This window comes from Pteropus medius, unplaced genomic scaffold (assembly GCF_902729225.1).
Source record: "Pteropus medius unplaced genomic scaffold, Ma_sr-lr_union100, whole genome shotgun sequence".
Taxonomy (NCBI): domain Eukaryota; kingdom Metazoa; phylum Chordata; class Mammalia; order Chiroptera; family Pteropodidae; genus Pteropus; species Pteropus medius.
Window position 1 is genome coordinate 15,712,894 of NW_024349803.1, and position 20,339 is coordinate 15,733,232.

The 20,339-nt window shown below is 39.0% G+C and overlaps 1 protein-coding gene across 15 annotated transcripts in view; it reads right to left on the bottom strand.

Moving 5' to 3' along the window:
* Positions 1-19,218, bottom strand: part of ULK4 (unc-51 like kinase 4) — a 378,927-nt gene extending 359,709 nt beyond the window's left edge. For 3 of the 15 annotated variants that reach the window (XM_039837390.1, XM_039837399.1, XM_039837393.1), the window contains exons 1-9: positions 18,811-19,211; positions 15,114-15,307; positions 12,278-12,377; positions 11,656-11,795; positions 9,111-9,273; positions 5,173-5,274; positions 4,510-4,593; positions 2,619-2,694; positions 613-705 (exon numbers count right to left, since the gene is read on the bottom strand). In XM_039837390.1, coding sequence (XP_039693324.1) covers positions 613-705; positions 2,619-2,694; positions 4,510-4,593; positions 5,173-5,274; positions 9,111-9,273; positions 11,656-11,795; positions 12,278-12,377; positions 15,114-15,251 — 896 coding nt within the window. In that variant the 5' untranslated portion in view covers positions 15,252-15,307; positions 18,811-19,211. Of the gene's footprint in view, positions 1-612; positions 706-2,618; positions 2,695-4,509; positions 4,594-5,172; positions 5,275-9,110; positions 9,274-11,655; positions 11,796-12,277; positions 12,378-15,113; positions 15,308-18,810 lie in introns of all 15 variants that reach the window. The other 12 variants (XR_005647494.1, XR_005647495.1, XM_039837398.1 and 9 more) reach the window with 8 other exon arrangements.
* Positions 19,219-20,339: the final 1,121 nt, after the last annotated feature.

Here is a 20,339-nt window from a genome sequence, read left to right on the forward strand (position 1 = left end):
GGGAATGCAGGGCTGGTTCAATTCAAAAACCAATTTATGTAAGAGTCCATAATGAGAGTCTAAAGAAGAAAAAAACGCATGATCATATCATCTGAAACATAAAAGCATTTGATAAAAGTCAACATTCATTCAAACCGAGAGCTACAAAAACCTCCAGCTCAGTCTTCTTAGTGGGGAAAGGCAGACGCTTTCATCCCGCAATCAGAAACCAGGCAAGGATGTTCATTTTTATTACTGCCGACTCAGTACCTTGCCATTGACCTCAGCTGGAGAAGTGTGACAAATCACACACCGGCTCTTAAAGTTTCTATCCAGCAATAACATATATCACTTCTATTCAAACTTCATTAGCCAAAGCAAGTCACATGACCACACCTAACTTAAAAAAGGAAATGAGACCCTACCATATGTTGCGTGGTGGGAAACCACTTATGTTTGGTGAACAGAACTACTGACTACCATACTAAATCACTGACTGGAGAACAGGCAACTGATCAGAAAATGAGCAAAAGCAATAACACAGAACATATCACGGATGCTGCATTACTAGAATAGTAACGGGTATGAGTGTTTAACAACCATGTCTTATGCACAAAGATAAGCTTATCCTACCTGACGCTGGAGTCCTCAGTGCTCGAGTCCGGATCTTTTCTAGTGAGAGCATCCTTCCAAAATGGATGCCGCAGTAGGCTTGCCCAAGTTAATCTTTACGAAACAAATGTTAAAATTTTATTTCAGCATGATTTACTGTGCAGAATTCCAGATATGTCCCAATTACATATATCAGACCTTACAATTTACAAATATCTCCGTATAAATGTACCTCTGAGATTGTTTCATACTTTATTCTTTCATTTTAGTATGCAAATAACCTCTCTTAGCAAGAAATAATTCATTAGTCGTTCAGAAGCCTGGAATGGTACAGATTGAAAGGGTCTGACAACTAAGTGACATAAGTTTCAGAGTTCATATTCCATGGAGCTGGATGAAAACATTTTGGGTTCTCAAAATGGTCTATGAGGAAGTCTATAAATAGACATCTAGGTGTACTCATCAGACTCAAAAAGGGTAAGCCTCACTGATTAACAAAATAAACATTTGTTAAACAAAAAGAAAATTTTAAGTAACAATACTTCGATGAAATTTAAAAAAAAATTTATATCTGATTATTCAAAATTTCCGTATTGAAAAAACCACTTTCATCAAAATTAAAAACAGAATAAAATTAAATAACAGAAAGAATCTGCAACCACATATAATACAAGGGCCCTTTTATAGAAGGACCCTTAAGTTTCACTAACAGAGACATAAAAATTGCCAATAAAATAGAATTTCTTTTTCATCCGTCAGCTTGGCAAAAATTTATAACATCGGCAAAGCCCATTGTAGGTAAAGGCAGTAAGGAAAGAACCTTCTAACGCTGCTGGAAGTATAAACCAGCACATGTTCCTAAAATGCAGCAAATGTACCAAACTTTTTAATGTTCTTAGCCATTGGCCAGCAACTCCACTTTGAAAAATTTATCCAAAGGAGATAACTGCCCAAGTAACCACCACTATCACCAACAAAATACACAAAAGGATATTCACTGTAGCGGTGTATATGATATTCTAAATCAAGAAGCAATCTAAATGTTTATTGTTATTACGAGTTATCGCACGCACAATTTGTAGCCATTTAAAATGCCGAGGCAGATACATAGAGAAAAAACTAGTTTATGGAGTAGTCCCATTTATGAAAAATAAGCATATGATATAGGGATACAAATATGTGGAAATGTAGATATACCATCCTAAATTACGTATATTTATGTCTTATCAAAAGATGTCTAGAAGATTATCCACCAAAATAACACTAATCCTAAAAGTATTCTATTATAAGCATAGGCGGTTTGTCCTATAACTTAAGCAAGAAACAGCATTTCCTTCGGTTTTTCTCTATTTAATGAACACATAGAATGAATTCTTTTATATACTACACTAAATTTATTAATCATTTTACACTCTGAAACAGAGACCCCCCCAAATACTTGCGTAAATACCCCCTATCAGTTTCCTCGTGGCAGAACTAGAGTTAGAAACCAGCTGCTCGTCTCCCAAGCCAGGGAGACACCTGCCCGCCACCACCCCACGCCACAGCTTCTAACTTAACTGCCATCACTACAACACAGAAAATTCACTGTGCCTATTATCCTGGGGATATCACTTGATATCCCCAATTATGACAGGACTATCATAAAAAATATATTACATTAAAATTTCACTCAGTAGTTATTACATTAACTATCTTGAGACAGTATCATCCCTAGTTCAATAGTCTAAAACAGTTTTGGCCTGAAATCAACAACAGAAAGAAATACACCGCTTGGATTTGAGAGTTACAAGAAAACCTGTCAACCTACTAGGCAACTATTTAATATGTTAAAAGAGAAAATGACTTTAAAAATTCCTCATGATTGAAAAAACACCTGCAGAGAGAAACAACTCAGTGCAGACTCAGATTGTTTTTTAAAAAGTAATTTGAACAACTCTTTATGTATTAAGAAGTGTAATATTTTATAAGCACATGAAAGGAAAACAAGATTGCAACATTCATATTAAAATATCATCCACACGTACCTTTTCTGAGGATCTTTTTGAAGTAAACCATTAAGCAAATTAATAAAATCTGAAGAAGCTTTAGGAACAGAAGAATCTATTAATTCAAAAAAAAAAAAATTAATTCCAAATTAATTCCAAAAACAAAGCGATAAGTACAGGAATACATACCCTATCTCAACATTTAAAGTCATAGAATTTTAAGCCCATAAATTATTTTTAAGAGAACTGAACCTATTAATAGCAATTACGGCCTTCGTTTCATAGGGGAGAGGGACACAAAAATAAAAAACATTTTGTCCCAGACCACAAAAACCATGAACCTCAGAAACTAAGTCTCTACTAACCTCTAAAATTACTTTATTAAATAACCCCAGGAGGATTACCAGCCTAACAAACTCTTACCCTTGTCTTCAGCTATTAATTATGCCTCATTTTCTGAGGCATTCTTAACCAACTTCACTTCCTAGTATACTATGATTAGAATACTAGCAATCTCTCTGTTTTTAAGATTTTTAACAGGAAAATAATAAACATCACAGTATTAGGACACTGTCCAATTTCATTAATCTCCAAGTTTTGTCTTTTTAAATCAGACAGATATACACTGCAGTCAAATAATCAGCAATGGTTGAGAGAAGTGGCCATGAAGACAATGGCCAAAGACACTGCCAAGTGCCCCAGAGACGAAGCAAACGGATGACGCTATGGGGAACTCTGATCCCACCCAGTCTGATGAAGATCACTGTGACACAACTAAGCCTGGGCCACCAATGGCACCTTTTTTTTTTTTTTTTTAAGAAAAAGTAAGATTTCTTGAAAGTACATTTTAGAAAGAGATGAGCTACGCTAAGGAAGGCTGCAGCCCTGTGGAACTTAGGAGGTAGAGACAAGACAGCATGCCCCAAAGGGAGGGGCGAGTTTCCAGCCAGGAACGCTGTACCAATGGTCTGTCTCCTGACCAGACCTCTGACGCCTTCGTTTTCAGATTTCTCTTTCCTGCATAAAAACTCGTTAACTTACAGAAAACAATAATCGATATTATGAGTTTATTTTAATCCTGTAAATTATCATTATAGGAAAGAGAAATGACTGGTTTCTATGAAAACTAAGTTAATGAAAGAGAAAAAAAAGGCAGCTTTTCACTGTAAGAAATATAGATTATTCTCAAAATATCAAGAGTTTTGTTTTTTTAGGCTAGGATGATTCTTGAAATATCGAAAGTATTCTATATTCTTATTTCTTCCATTAATTACCTCTGAAAATTTTATTCTTCTAAAAGTCACATTTTTTTTTTGTAAAGGCCTGTTTTCATTTACGTGTCTTAAGATTCACTTTTTTTGTGTGGTATACAAATTGTTTTATTATGCCTGTGCCTTCTTCTGTCTTTACTTTCCTTAAAATTGTTAATGGTAGACTATTAATCACAATTTGTATGACTAAAGTTCTAACACTTTTAAATACTATAACTACATCTTGTTCAAAAGATTAAAAACTTCTCAGGGTAGCATTCTGATTCATCAAGATAAGGACTGAGAAATGCCTGATATGTTCCTATTCAAACACCAACTAGAAATAACTACAAAGAACATGAGTCTAAATCAAGGAAATGGCACCTACACAAAAAATAAAAGTCTGAGTTTTTTAAATCTTTAAACCAGATTTCTTTTGGTATAGAGGCACAAAATAACTTGTATTTTTAGATGAGGGAAACTTAGTACTTTGTTTTCCATTTTAATATCTTTTAAAAAAATAGCAAAGGAGATGCTAATATTTCTAAAAATATCAATTTGGGACTATTTATAAAACATAAATTGGAGGAGTACAAATCAATAAAAATAGACTGGATAAAAATACACCGTTAGTTGGTGTAAAATGTATATTAACCGCATTTTTAATTAAAAAATCCTACCTTTTGGAACAGGTGGCAAAGGATCTTCATAAAAAATCTTTTCAATTAATTCTGATGCACTCTCTGAGAAGAATGGAGGTTTTCCTGAAATTACATGACAACTTGCCCATTAAACGATAGTTTGCTATTACCAATAATTCTAAAAAAATCTCAACTGCAGATTTTTCAGGATTACACAATTAACTATATATATATATATATATATATATATATATATATATATATCAGTAACTAATTACTGAATGCCTAGTACATACCAAGCATACTGTCTATATAACTTTATATTTCTATAATTCAAAATTTGTCATCCTCACAAATATACAAATTCACGTATGGACTACTACCATGATTAAAGGGTTGCAGGGCCACTGGACACATCTGAATAATGAAGTCACAGATACCTTTACAAGAATTTCTACCAATAATCAGTTTTTAATAGTTTGGCACATTTCAACATTCCAGATGATTATCATGAAAATAGCTACACGGCAAAAAGTTCCTAGGACCTGCATCTAACACCGAGCAACCTAGCCAAAATCAGTATAAAAATTTAGAAAAACCAGCTTTTTCACACCTAATAGGTAAAATGCTTGCAAACTGCAGATTTAACCTTTGTGTGCATGTGTCCAGCTCTGATTTTAAACCGAACCAGAAAGAAATTACCTGAAAACATTTCATAAAGCAGACAGCCCAAAGACCAGAGGTCACTGGCGATGGAGAAGTCAGTACCCCTCACAATTTCTGGCGCTGTATATGTAAGCGATCCTAAAAATAAAGTATAAAGAACAATTTTGTTAGGCATTTGTATTGTTCTCAACACAAACCTGCCTAGGAGAGACCTGATGAGGCAAAAAATATGGGAGAAAAAAAGGCACATGAATATAACTTCATAAGAATTTCGGTTTTTAATGCTGTCTAATCTTAAGGTTCCATTTTATAAGGATATGTAAGAACACAGATATTGAAAATCCACTTGAGTTAAAAGTATGGCTCACTTAGGTACATTCTTTTTCAAATTAACCATTTAAATAGTTGAAAGAAAAAATTTTGTTTATGGCAGCTTGACTAGGAGTTGTTAAGTTACGCAGCAGTAACAGCCCTATATTGCCACTGGCTTAACAACGAAGGCTAGTTTATTACTCAGACTACACATCCACCACAGGTAGGGGGCTCAGAGCCTCAGTCACTGAAAGATCCAGGCTGAAAACAGGCTCCATCTCGACATGTGCTTCCTCAGTCACCAACGCAGAGGGAAAGCATGCAGCTCTTAAAACTGCACACTGGCTCAAAATTCCCACCTCAAAGTGCCTCACATCCTCTCTGCTCACACTTGGTGGGCTTCGGCCAGGGCGAAGACACAATCCTACCACGTATCCAGGAGAACGGGAAGTATTTCGTGAACGGCACTACTGCAGTACCAGATACACTCTTTACAAAGTCTAGAATTACATAGACATACCAAGCTAGAAAGTTCCCTTATTTACTGATAAGAGGAACCGAAGTCACACAGCTGGGCAGGTACAGAGCACCCACCAAACCCAGGGTCCTCGTCTCTCACTGGGCATATTCTTTCCATTCCACCTAAAAGCCTCTCATCTTCCCATGAGAATGTTCTTTCCATGAAGTGAGTAATCACCAATCAGTTGGAAAATAAAATTCCTCTGAGGTAAACCTTCCAGCAAATGGTATCTCCAGGGCCCATTACAGCCAGATCGGCAGCCCCGTGTGTCCCGGAGCGTGGTTTTAAAGTTCTCCTATGTGTCATTCTCGCTAAGCCATCACGTTTCATACCCACACTCACTCATTCAGCACTTATGAAGGGCCTATTTGTCTGCATTTTGCTAGATGCTGAGGAAACAAAGACAAGACCCCCCAGGATGCCCAGGCGCCCTGCCCAGCACTTAGCAGGTGCTTCTGTACTATGTGTTGAATGTGAATTCATGTCTGCCTGTTTTTCCCAACTAGAAATGTAAGTTTAGTGAAGTCAGGGATTTTTGCCTCTCTGTTCACATCCACATTTCCAGTACCTAGAACGTGCCAAAATTTCTGTTGAATAAATGTTGAGTTAATAAATATATTCGGTAATGAACAAATCCTACCTTCACAATCAAACGGGGAAAGGCAATCACAGAAAAGTAAATATGACATGGCAAATTCAATGATAGATTTATGCACAGAATATTCTAATGGTAATGGAAGAGAAAAACCAACATTTAAGTACTGAGTCCAGTAAAAGCCCGCCAACCAGAGGGACAAGGAAGGTTCTCTCCAGACAGCTGCCCCGCCAGGAAAGAGGAGGAGCGGAGGGGAAGCGCCCTCCAAGGAGAGAGAAGGAACAAGGGCACAGAGCTGGACGAGCTCGGGAAACTGCAAACACAGTGGGCCGGAGCGTCACGCAAGAGGCAGGGGTGGCGGGAGAGGAGAACCGTGTTAGACCAGGTCCTCAGAAGAGCAGACTCCAAGACAGCGTTAACCATGCGAGGGTTTTATCACAGGAAACATCCGTGAGGAAAAGGGGGTGAGCTGGTCAGACCACAATGCACGCTGGACTCCGGGGGAAGGGAGAGGGAAGGCAGGCGGAGTGGGAATACCCTAGACTGCCATGAAGTATACGAAAGGGCCAGCAGGTCCTCGGGAATGCCAACCCCAACATCGGCCATCGGTGTCCCCCAGGAATCAGCCTGCCTTAGTGATCCTGCCATGTCAGCTATTAGCTGGGTGCAGCCCGTGGGAACTGCGTCCTCAGAGTAAAAGCGGCCAAGGATTTCCTCCCTGGGTGGCTGGGGGCCCTACTTAACTATATTCCATGTAGCTGAACAGTAAAGTTCCTTCTCACGGCTACCACGAGAACAGAGAGGCCATCAGGGACCAGATCCGGAAACCTAAACTCTAACCTGCAGCCAGGGGATTCTAAACTTGAAACTCATTTAATAAATCAGCCCAGATTTCCAGCTTCTCTCAATCAACGAACAACACTGGGCCAGAACTGAGCCCAGTTTGACAGAATCCCATCACTCCCTCTTAAACCAGGGACTTCGCCTATTTATATAACTTTCCTGTCCCTGAAGTTTGGGACTCATCCAGTCCAACTCCCTAACTTTACCCAAAAGGAAATTAAGATTCCCAGAAGCTATGTGACATTACTGTCAAGGCTGTACATACGCAAAGACAGGACAGAATTCGGGTGTCCTTATGAGAAACTCTTTGCAGTATGACCTTCAGTCAGTCCAATTAATTTTTTTCTTTTCATTCACCAGTATCTCAGGTTGACACCAATGTTAACAGATTCTTTATGGCCATATACCACTCCTAGAGACCAGTCATCAACCACCACTCCCCCACACCCCGTCCCCAACACCCGGTCACTCACACAAAAGTCAAGGTGTTTAGTTCATGTGCCTTGTTCATCACCATGCTTAGACTGTAAGTTCTCAAAAGCCCCAGAGAAACAGGAGTGGTCTTATTTTCACTTTTCTCTTTATACCACAGGGATGCGGAGGTGAGTAGCCTATGACACTGGTGATTCCCAGCGGTCAGAACTGATGGTCATGAGGTCCTCCATCCTTGGTCAAAGAGGCTAACCTGTCCCGTCATGGGAACTATTCACAGATTGAGCTCAGAAGTTACTGAGTGTCACTGCTCGAAACTCTGACCTATTTCTCCACAATGCAGCCCTCATCCCCTTACTAAAGAGGAATACTTCAAATGTACATTCCCGAAATAGACCACCTTCTTCATTTTCTATAATAAAATAATTCAGAACTTAATATTCTACTAACATAGTCCACAATACTCATTTTCATAGAATGCCAGTCATCCTATGAAATGGTATTGGGCGTGGAATGTTATCACATACAAGACCGGCCCGGCAAGTTAAATTTCCTTTGGTCATATTTATGGGGCCTGTGGTTAACTGTTGCTCCCCACCCCCTTCCCTACACCTCTCACCCTAGGCCACATGGCCACCAAGCCTAAGGATGCCACCCTCTCTCATAGTGCCCCACCAGCACGGTGAGGACACTAGTACTTCGGTGGCCCAAAGTCTCAAGTACCTGCACAGCGAACTTGAGGACATAAGATCTTTACCACTTCTCTCAAGAGTTCTGGTATAAGAAATATCGCTTCATGCTCTCCCCTCGAGTACGGCAATTTGAACATCCGAGGTCCCATCTTCCTGAACAAAACTACCTCCCAAGAATGTACCCCGAAAATCCTTCCTTAATTGCAGAATGTCAGCTACTCAACAGCACCGAACGAGTACCTACTGAAGGCACTAGTGCGTGCCAGGCACTGTTCTAAGTGTGGACAATGCAGCAGGACACGAGACGGAGCACCCCTCCCGATGCTCTAACGAGTGCTCAGGACACGCAAAGCTAAGCACAGGACGCGCGGGCTTTGTTAGAGGCTCCCCTTGCCTCACGCGGTATCAGACCCACACAGAAAACCTCAGGCCATGGACAAGCCACTCCTATATCCAGACTCCTCCTGGTCGTTCTTATTGTCGGCACGTTAACTGACTGGCGAAATAAAAGGTCGTTATCCCCTAACCGTGACTCGGGTGGCCCACATCTACGGCTATGCTCTTTAGCCTCTTCACGTACCTTTGACTCTACTCTTCGTGTTTTTCTTTGATACGTTTTCCCCACTATCACCTCCTCCTTCTTCTGCCGCCACCAAAGCGAAGAACTCTTCCAGATTTTCGCCTTCCGCTTTTGCCAGGCAGAAATTACTGAACTTCAGTGTGCCAGGCCCTTCCAAGAGTATCTATAAAGATTAAAACATAGACGTGCTCAGAAACCTGTTCGACCTGCACTCCCATCAGTACCTCTTACAAACTCACTGAAGAACAGCGACCGCTGGCTTCCTTGCTTCAGCGCCACTCGGAAAATTAAATGCTCGCAATTTTTTTTAAAAAAAGCTAAAGAAAAATCCAACCTTTTAATAATAAATTCTAATATTAAATTGTCCGGTCTCAGATGTATATAATGAACACAACATATAACCACAGAGGGAAACCTCAGGCTTTGAAGAACAATGTATATAGAACCAGTTATACTCTCCAATCCTCGGTGACAGATGAAGGATTTGAAAATCCACCTGCCAGAGGGGTTAATATAATGCAGGGTTAAAACTGGGGTTTTGAAGCTAGAGATCTGAATGTGAGCCCCAGCCCACCACTTACAGTCAGTCTGACCTGGAGAATTTACCTAATCTTTCTAAATGGGAAAAAATTATACTTAACCCTTCAGGCTGTTATAAGGATCAACTGAGGTTAGACATGCAAAGGGCTTTTAACAGTGATGGGCACATGCTCAATACTCAAGTCTGCTAACATAATCTATAATTAGAAGTTATCTGTTGATTGTTGAAATCATGCCAGAAATCAGGGCTCTATTTTATTTTTTCCTCCAGAGTCATTAAAAATATTGCTGGGAAGTTGTGATGGCTTCTTAGGTGGCTTGTCAGGTGGCTTTTTGTTTTTCAAAGCAATTTAAAGCTTGCCCTTAACTTCTAGATACAAATACTAAGGATGTCTGTTAAAAGTCTATAGTGCCTTTTAAATGTTTTTGAGTACCGGGATCCCCTGGAAGGCTTGTTAAGAACAACTACTAGTCCTTACCCCAGAGTTTCAGATTTGACAGGGCTGGGGTGGGTCCAAGAACCTGCATTCCCAAAGAATCCCAAGTAACACTATGGCTGCTGGCCTGGGGAACATACTTTGAGTACCAGTGGGAAGGGCCAGCAAATTTTTTTTTTAAGTTAGTAAATCTTTTAGATTTTGCAAGCCGTAAGGTCTTTGTCCCAATTACTCAACTCTGCAGCCACCAATATATAAACTAAAGGGTATGCCTGTGTTCCAATAAAATTCCATTTATAGAAACAGGCATCCTGCCCCACTCTGCCGACCCCAGTTCTAGCATAAACGTTACATTACAAATCAGCCTGAGTTTCCTAGATTATATAACAGCTGATATAGGACCTCGTTAAACAACTGTCACACAGGGTGAGCACACTATAGCCTCTGGGCCAAATCCCAGCCAGTACCTGTTTCTGTACGAGCTACGAGTGGTTTTTACATTTCTAAATGGTTGGGGGAAAAAAATCAAAATAAGATTAATATTTCTTGACATGTGAAAATTATATGAAATTCAAATCTCAATATTCATAAATAAAGTTTATTAAAACAAAGCCACACCTATGCATTTATATGTTGCCTATAGCTGCTTTCAGGGCTATAATCATGGTTAAGTGGCTGTGGACTTGAGGCAAGATATGACTATTTCAAACAAGAACTTATACTTTTCATGGAGTTTTGGGTTTTTTTTTTTTTAGGTTTAATTGTCTTCTCATACAGATGGCTTATAATAGTGTTTCACAAAGAAATATTCAACTATTCATTTCATTGAGTACACATTTACAAAGGAAAAGTAGCAACTCAGACCAGTAATAAATACAACCAAGAGTATGTACTTAGAAAGATAATAATAGATGCCACTGATGGAGAGCACACTATCTGCCAGAAAGTGCTCCAGAGGCTTCACCTAAATATACGTAATCATTACAATCACCCTGAAATACTGTCTCCATATCAGAGACAAGAAAACTAAGGGGCAGAGAGAGAGAAAGGGTAAACTTATCCAAGGCACACAGCTTTGAAATGTCGGTGTCAACTGTGACTCAGAGACTAAGCAGGTTTCATGACTCTGCTGCACTGAAGCACATTTTGTTATGGATAATTAGTTTAACCGAAAAAGAAAACATTTGATCCACGATATCAGGAATCAAACAAACATAGCCAAGAATGGCATTATCAAACTAAAATAATGACTCATAACTGTGTACTCTAAGAGTGAACAGTCTTATTTTATAGATCTGTTGACATCCTCATTCACAATACTCCCCAGCAGCAATATTACTCAAAGAGCTCTGAAAAGAGGGGAGGCTTTGCATTCTAAAATTACTTCAATAGGTAGGCAGCTTAATAGGTACCTAAAATATAGTACTATGTTTCTTTTATTTAAAATGTTAACTTTAAATTTCAAGATGTTCTAGATCTAAAATTATATCTAAAAATAAAAAGACCTTTGAGAAAGCACTATAAATTAAATCACGAGTAGATAGAAAATAGAAACTTTCATGATTTACCTTCCCAGGAGAAACGTCACAAAAGAGAATGCCAAGTTGATGAAGATGATGCAGTCCAGTAATCAGGTCGATCCCGAATTCTCGTACGACATCTTCTGGGAGGTTTTCATCTTGAGCAATAACTGTCTCTAAAGAACCACCTACAAATGGATTAAAATCACCCATTTCAACCCACCAACATTACACAGTTCCTCTGGGAGGTTCCATGCTGAGAGATACTGTTCATATATTTTTATAAAGAGCACGTATCCTGTTCTTAAAAATAAAAAGATGATCACTTTATAAACTAATAAGCTAATTAACAGGTGGTTGACCTAAAATCTTTGTTGACCTAAAGTACTAGAAAAACTTGTTTGATAAACTACCACTAAAAAATATTTCTAAATTTTGATGTAGGTGGTTTAGTAATATTTTATACCAAAGTTAACGCCAAATTGAATTTTACATAAGTCTGCCGCTTACCAAGCAGCTTTGCTCTCTACCCTTCCCTAATCCCTTTCAAATGATAGATTTTTAAGTTAACACAGTCAACAATATCAACACTACTTATACTTACAAAAGAAAAAGGAAAATAACAAAACCTACACCCTATATTTTTTCAAAATCACATAAGGTAGCTTACCTGTGCAGAGCTCCACTACCAGCCAGAGATGATTGCTGGTTTCATACCATTCATGAAAAGTTACAATGTTCTTATGTGTAATCTCATGGGTGAGACGGACCTATAAAAACACACAGCATTCACACTGAAAAAAATGGTTCTTAAAAACCTTGTATTTAAAAAAAAAAAAACCTAAAATATACAATTGGGGAATGGATAACAAAACAGTGAAATTCATTTGGTGGAATTCTACATGGACATCGAAATGATGGTTATGAAGGCTGGTCACATGGTAAAATTCTAATTTAGCATACAATCTTAAAAATGATTTTTAAAAAAAATTGTGCAATACAGCTTTGTGTATTTGTGTAACTATAACACTGCAAAAGAAATATTCATAGGAAAATCGCCAAAAGGTTGTTTTATGAGCATGATTACTGGTATTTTTCAATTCTTTCTACTTCTATTTTCTAAATTAAGTTCACAATACTTTTACAATCAGGAAAAATTATTCAAAGGAAAGAAAACTTTAGTAAATAAAAACAACCTAAATGCTCAATAATACAATAATAGTTAAATAAGTTGTATATCAACTTACAAAATATCAGGCCAACATTAAAATGTTTAATTTTACAACAATATGGAAAAATGAATGTTATAGTGTTAAGTGAAAAAGGCAAGAAACGAAATTATATATCATGATTAGAAAAATGTGTTTAATTTCATTGGAAGAAAAAAAAAGACAAGAAAGAAACCTAACTAGAATAATGATTATCTTCAGGTTAAAGAAGGATGTTGTTTTTTTTCTTCTAATCATTTTTCTATATTATCCAAATTTTCTATAATAATGACGTAAAACTTTCACAAAAACACTTAAAAGAGCTCTTAAATGATTCTACAATTTTCTTTTTAAAAACATTCTTAGTGAATCCTAATATCAATTCACCCATATTATAAAAACAAGACTCATTACAATAAACACACTGATCTTGAAATGTACATTTCCTTTAGATCATAAAATACTTGTGCACCAAAAGCAAAAGTGAATTCAAAACTCAACAATAAAGATGAAAAAGCCTGTCCATTAAAAAACACTGAGTTGCTTCAGGGATCTTTTCTTCCTCCCTTCAACATCCCATTAAGTATGGGAACTAAAACCGTAAAATGTGTGCATTACTTGGCGAACCGTCAAAACTCAGAATCCTTGACAACGACTGAAGTGCTTTGGATCCTCGCTTTCTGATTCTCTTTAAAAAATCACGTACAGATTCTGTCACTCGACACAGACTAATGGACCCTCAATTTGTAGAAATCCAGAGCTATGTTTAAAACGGAAGATGGTACAATCAGAGAACAAGTAGGTGTGCTCATATCTGTTAACACAAATAAAATGAAGCCACATAACTTAGAAGGCAGATGAGAAAACCGAAAATCAGAGGGACCAAGAGAGAATGTGAGGAGTATCTTGTAATAAATCCCCAATAATAAGGCTGTTAGAGAATGGGGAGGATATTTGGTGGGCATGTCTCAACAGATAACCACTGATTCAGGCGGGGGAAAGGGTACGAAAATAAAGGAGGCATGGAAATGCCAACAGAATTCAGGCCACATCACTCAAATATGCTAGGTACCTACTCTTGGACACTGAGCTGGGGGAAGAGGAAATGAGGAATTATTTAATGTGTATAGTGTTTCAGTTTTGCAAGATAAAAAGACTTCTAGCCGATTCAGCAATCACCTTTGGGATTTACCCAACGGGGCTGAAAACATATCCACACAAAAACCTTATTCAAAACTGAAAGATGCCCTTCAATAGGTGAACAAAGAAACACAGCATATATGCAAAGGAAGACTATTCGGTAATTTTTAAAAATGAGCTATAAACAGACAGACAGACACAGAGGAAACGTAAATGCATATCGCTAGTGAAAGAAAACAATCTGAAAAGGCAACATACTGTATGATTCCAACTATATAGCATTCTGGAAATGGCAAAACTATGGAGACAATAAAAAGACCAGTGGGTGGCAGATGTTGGGAGGAAGGGGGAGGGATGAATAGGTGGAGCCCAGGACTTACAGGGCAGTGAAACACTTCTGTACAATACTATAATGATAGATACATGTCATCACACATTTGTCCAAACCCATGGAATGTACACCACCAAGACTGAACCCTAAGGTAAGCTATGGACTTTGGGTATGATATGTCAATGCAGGTTCATCAATTATAACATCTGTACCACTATTGTGGGGATTTTGATAACAGGAGAGCCTGTGACTATGTGGGGGCAAAGGATATATGGGAAATCTCTACACCTTCCTCTTAATTTTGCTGTAAATCTAAAAACTTCTCTAGAAAAATTAACTCAAAAAAAAAGTTCTGGAGATGGCAGTGGTCGCATACCAATATGCATGCACTTAATATCACCAACCTATACACTTAAAAAATGGTTAAGATGGTGAATTTTGTGTTATGTGCTTTTTCCATAAAAAAGTTCAATCCAAGGAGCGTGGGCTGTTAAGTGGCATGGCTATTTCAAACCCAAATCACTCTCACCCAAAGTCCTTACTTTAGAGAACTCCGTTAATCATAGACTACACTTAAAAGTACATGATCTAATATAGACTATACATTTCCTTGACTCTTACCAAAGAAACAAACAAAACTATAAGGTGTTAACGACTTGGGTATATTAGTCATTATCAGAACTGGTGGCACTAACAGAAGGCTGCCCATTCCAGACTGAAAAAGTGGCACTTGCTGTAGTAAGTTGAGTGGCTTCTGTTTACAGGCTACTTATTCTACCTCATCACATCCGTCTTCTGCTAGGGGGATGGAAACATATTAGACTTACCCAATTGGTTATTTCAGGCCTTTTGCACTTATCTGTGCAAAGAATAGCTACAAAATTGATTGTTCCTTTCCGGCGCCCTTTATAGACAATGGTCTTGCTTCCTCTGCCAATCTCCTCATACAGAACGAAGTTCTCCATCTCTGGACCAACTTCTCACACTCGAAAAAATGACAGCCTAATAGCATCTCCAGCCCCTAAAATGTAAACAAAAATGACACACATAAATGCAAGCTAGTTGCATGATTCATTAGCCTAGGATATTTACTATGTAAAGAAATTTAATAATTCTATAAATTCAGAAGATTCACCTAGAAGAATGTGTTAGATACCAGTGTCTTTTTGTAGGATGAAAAGACGAAAGGAAAAAATATATAAACAATTCACGAACCAATAGTCAACTTCCTATCAAGAAGATCTTGACCAAAATAATGAAAATGACAGCTGTTTCCAACACGTTAACGAAATTAGGAAATGAGTAAAATTTTAGCCAATGTCTTGATACTTTTCTCTGTTAAAATGGAGAGCACATTATTTCAATGAATGGGGTGATATATGCTACAACTAAATCAAAAAATTAGGAGAAGCAAATGAGACAATGTATGTGAAAATACTTTATATACAAATATAGAATGACAGTATTTCCATCTAGTCCACAAAGATTGTAGGAGTCACTATTATTTGAAGTCAGAGATCAGCAACCTACTGGTTCCTGGGCCAAATTCAGCCTGTTGCCTGTTTTTGTAAATAAAATTTAAATGGAACGTAGTTACGCCCAACTCATTTATAAATTGTTTAAGGCTGCTCTCAGGCTACCCTGGCAATGCTGAGTAGTTGTGACTAGAGGCCTAATGGCCTGCTCACAAACTCTAAAATAGCCCTTTACAGAAAAAGCTTGCTAACTGTTTGAAATCAATTTTTTAACCAATCTCTTCATCATCTACAGTATAAGCAGTTAAAAGAGTTCATTTTCTTGGCCAAAAAAAATCCCCTAATTTTCATGAGTAAATAAGGATTTGATATACTCTTTTATTAGACTAGATTTTCTTTAAATTGAAGTAAAAAAGTGAATTCTGTATCTTAACATATTCCTGACAATATAATCAAAGTATTTATTCAACTAAAAATATCTTTTAAATTGGCATCTTTGGGGAAGGATTATACATGCTAAACTATAGAAAATTTCCCAGAAATTATCCAAGCAGTAATAGATCATCTTTAAAAATAGGTTGTGTTTAAGTCAGAATCTATAGCAAAATCCCTTAAAAACAGACGATGCAAAAGAACAGTAAGTTAATGGATATGGGGTTTCTTTGGGGGCAGATGAAAATGTTCTGAAATGAGACAATGCTAATGGTTATATAACTTGGCGAAGACACTAAAAATCACTAAATTGTACATTTTAAAGGGGTGAATTTTACAGTATGTGAACTATATCGCAATATTTTTTTATATAATTGACTTGTAACATTGAACACAACATGATTGGATACATTTACATATTGTAACATGACCACCACCATAGCTTCGTTCACACCTCTATCACCTCACATAATTACTTCTTTTTTGTGGAGAGAACGTTTAAGATCTAGTCTCTTAGGGACTTTGGAGTGTATAATACATTACTGACTATAATCATTATGATGTACATTAGATATTATTCATCTTTGGTTGTAGGCTATTAAACAGGCAGAGAGCCAGACTTGGCCAGTAGGCAGTAGTGTGCTGACCTCTGTCTCAGTAATTTAAGAATCTAGAAATAACGAATTCTATGATTCCATCCTTTGATGAAGTTAAAACTTACTGTAAAATGGGGGAGGAGGAAGGAGGTGAACACTACCATAAAGATATACAGGCTAGTAATTACATTTAGTTATTTGGATTATAAACCTGATATCTAGATCAAATCAGAAGAAATCAGACTATCGATAGTACATGTTTTCAATTCTAAGTAAAAAAGATGCAGGAGAATGTTGAATTTAAACCAATGCAAACCAAAAAGAGCACAGATAGTATCTATTTCTTTTAATGAAGTTTTATTAAGTTCCTTTTATGTTCCTCTCCTCCCTAAAATCCATTCATTAAAAAGAACCAATCCATCTTCTTGACCCACTGAAACAGCCTAAACAGGAGTAACTATGTGGCAAGAGGTCAACAATACACAATATTAAATATAACCAAAACAAAATTTAATCAACAATGTTAAAATACAAAGCTATTAAACCAGAAAAAAAAAATGTTCACAAATTAGCTACACTGGGATACAGCAGGATAAGATGCTGAAGTAAGTTTTTATGTGAAATTAATAATTGATTCCTTGAAAGCAAGGTGATCTTCTATCTTTCACGTTTTAAATTTTGAGTTTAAGATTCTTTTTGATTCAATCCAAGGACATTCCTCACCTTAGATTTCCCATTATGAATTGTTTAAAAATTTGTAACCTCTCAAATTGTAAAATAAAACACAAATACAGAAACTCCAACAAAATAAATGTATAGTTTAATTACTATAAGAGGGACACCCTTGTAATCACCACTCAGGTTAGGAACGCACTTTTCCAGCCACCCCAGAACCCCCTCCATGAGCCTAAGGCAATCACAACTCTTACTCCCCAAAAGTAATCACTCTCCTGACTTTCACAATTACTTCCCTGCGTTTCTTTATAGTTTTCTCACCCAAGTGTGTATTTCCAGACACAGTTTAGTCTTCCACATTTTCTAAACGTGTGTTGCGTCTTTTAAATCTCTTAATCTACAAATTCACCTAGATATTATCTGAGAAGCCAAAGTCAGGGCAAATCACACATACAAGCAAATGAGGCATTTAAGATTCAGGGGGCAGGGCTAACATTCAACAAACTCTGAAACAAATCAGGTGATAGGGGCACGCAGGTAAAAACCTCCTCTTAATCATCCCCACCTTGAGATCATTAACTCCTGCACTAGCAGCATCAGCAACACCTGGGAACTTGATAGAAATGCAAATTCTCACCACCCCCACCCCCACCCCCACTCCAGCCCAGACCTATTGAATCAGAAACTCTAGAAGTGTTTTAACTCGCCCTCCAGATGCACGCTCAATTTTGCAAACTGCAGGCCAAGTCACCCTTTCGCGAGGTCATAAAAGGTGGCAAGGCACTATGCTAAGTCCCCCAACAAGTGTAAAGTCCTCGCAGCACTTTACAGACCGAATTAACTGCAGGCTTTCCGTCTGGTCTGACCTCTAAAGTGCAAGACCTAAGTCGCTACGTAAACACAACCCCCCACCCCCCAAGCGGCTCGTGCCAGCGAACTAGCAGTTTTCATCGCCTCCCTACGTCCAGCGAGACCGGCTTAAAATCCGAGAAGCGCCGCCGGGGTTTTAAAAAGTAAAACTCAGAATTAGGGGCGTCCATATAAGCGCATCTCCTGGACCCTGGAGTCCAAGCGCCCCGAATCCCCCCTGCACCTAGGTCCTAGAAGAGGTGGGTGTCCCTTGTGCCCTGAACAAAGCCCCGAGAAAGTTGTGTATGGTTTTTATTTTAACAAGAGCGCAAAGCAGAGCCCTCAGACAGAAGCCAAGGGGACGCGGGAGCCACAGGGTCCACGGACCCAAGAAAGGTGGGAGAGGGAAAAAGAGTGGGTGGGCAGGGCCCCTCCAAGCCCGCAGTCTCCATCGCGTGACACGAATCCATATTCGTACCCCTAAAACAGCCACTCACCTGATCGCTGAGTGGGGAGAAGCAGCTGGTCCACCGAACTGCTCCCTCAAGCGCGCGCGCGTCTGGGTACCCCAGGACGGGTCCACTGGCCAAGGGCCGGGGCAAAGAAATGGAGCAAGGCGGGACTCGCAGAAGCAGCGTGAAGCCGTGAGGGGGTCCAGCTCCCCTCCGTGTTTGGATTCGCCCGTCCCGTCTCCAGGGCAGCACGCAGAACGCCGGAAAAGGCGCAGGGTGCTGATTGGCTGAGCAGTTTCGGTTCCTATTGGCTGGGGCCTGAAAGTGATGCTGCTAGGGCACCTCCCTCAATCCAAAAGGCCTCGCGCCCAGCCTTAAAACGAATCCTCCGACACTAGACGGGGGAAGGAAATGCTGGAGAGGCGAGATTCACGGCGTCAGCGTCTGGCCTTGTGCGTTTAGCACCCCTCCGCGTTTGGATTCGCCCACCCCGTCTCCAGGGCAGCACGCCGAACGCCGGAAATGGCGCAGGGCGCTGATTGGCTGAGCAGTTTGGGTTCCTATAGGCTGGAGCCCGGAAATGGGAGGCCGTGATGGACCTTTAGTACACTCTAATAGGATATGGGAACTGGGGTCTTGAGAGAAAACAGGGGACTTACCTGGGCAGTAGTTGCATAGTTTGGGGCTCTGGATCCTTGGACGCTCGTCTTTTCCTCCCACCCTCACTGCGCTTTGTTTTCTCCATGCTTTTTCTTTCCGATGCACTCCGGAGCTCAGGTGGACATGACAACAAAGTCTGGGTAACTGCGGTCTCAGAAGCCTGCTCCTCGGGTTCCTCGCCGTTTAGAAAAGAGAAGGCTAGATTACCTTCCTTCTACTACCTGAGAAAACCGATCAGATTCTCTGACCTTGAATTGATTGCTTATGACTTCCAAATCTCAACGCCCTCAAATTCCAACCACCAGGCACGTTAGCACCAGCTCCCCTCTCTCTTCCGTTCAAGTTAGAGAGCAGTGATTCTCAAACTTTAGCATCGGAATCACCTAGAGCGCTTGTTAAAACATTTCTAGGCCTTACCCACAGAACCTCTGTTTCTGTAGATCTGGATGAGGCCCAAATATTTGCATTTCTATCAAGTTACCAGGTGATGCGGATGTTGTTGATCACCACACTTTTCAGGAATTTTACACTACCTCTTATTGTCAATTTGTGTACATGCATACCTCATTTGATTGCACTTTGCTTTATAGTGTTTCACTGGTGTGTTGCAGTGTTTTTGCAAGTTGAAGGCAAAACCACCCACCAGCAAAAAGATTAGGACTTGCTTTTTCATGATACTTGCTTTATTGCCGTGATCTAGAACTGAATCTACAGTATCTCCAAGGTATGCCTGTATTTAACAGCTTTGATATGGAAAAGTTTCCTCATAGCTCTCTCCCTAATTAATGAAGACGTAAAATGAAATATCAACTATTTTATTTCGTGTTTTGTTAAATAGCCTAAGCATTAATGTCAGAAACAGTATCACATCCCAGAACTTCTTAGCCTAGGTTCCTTGGATGCCTCTAGGCAAT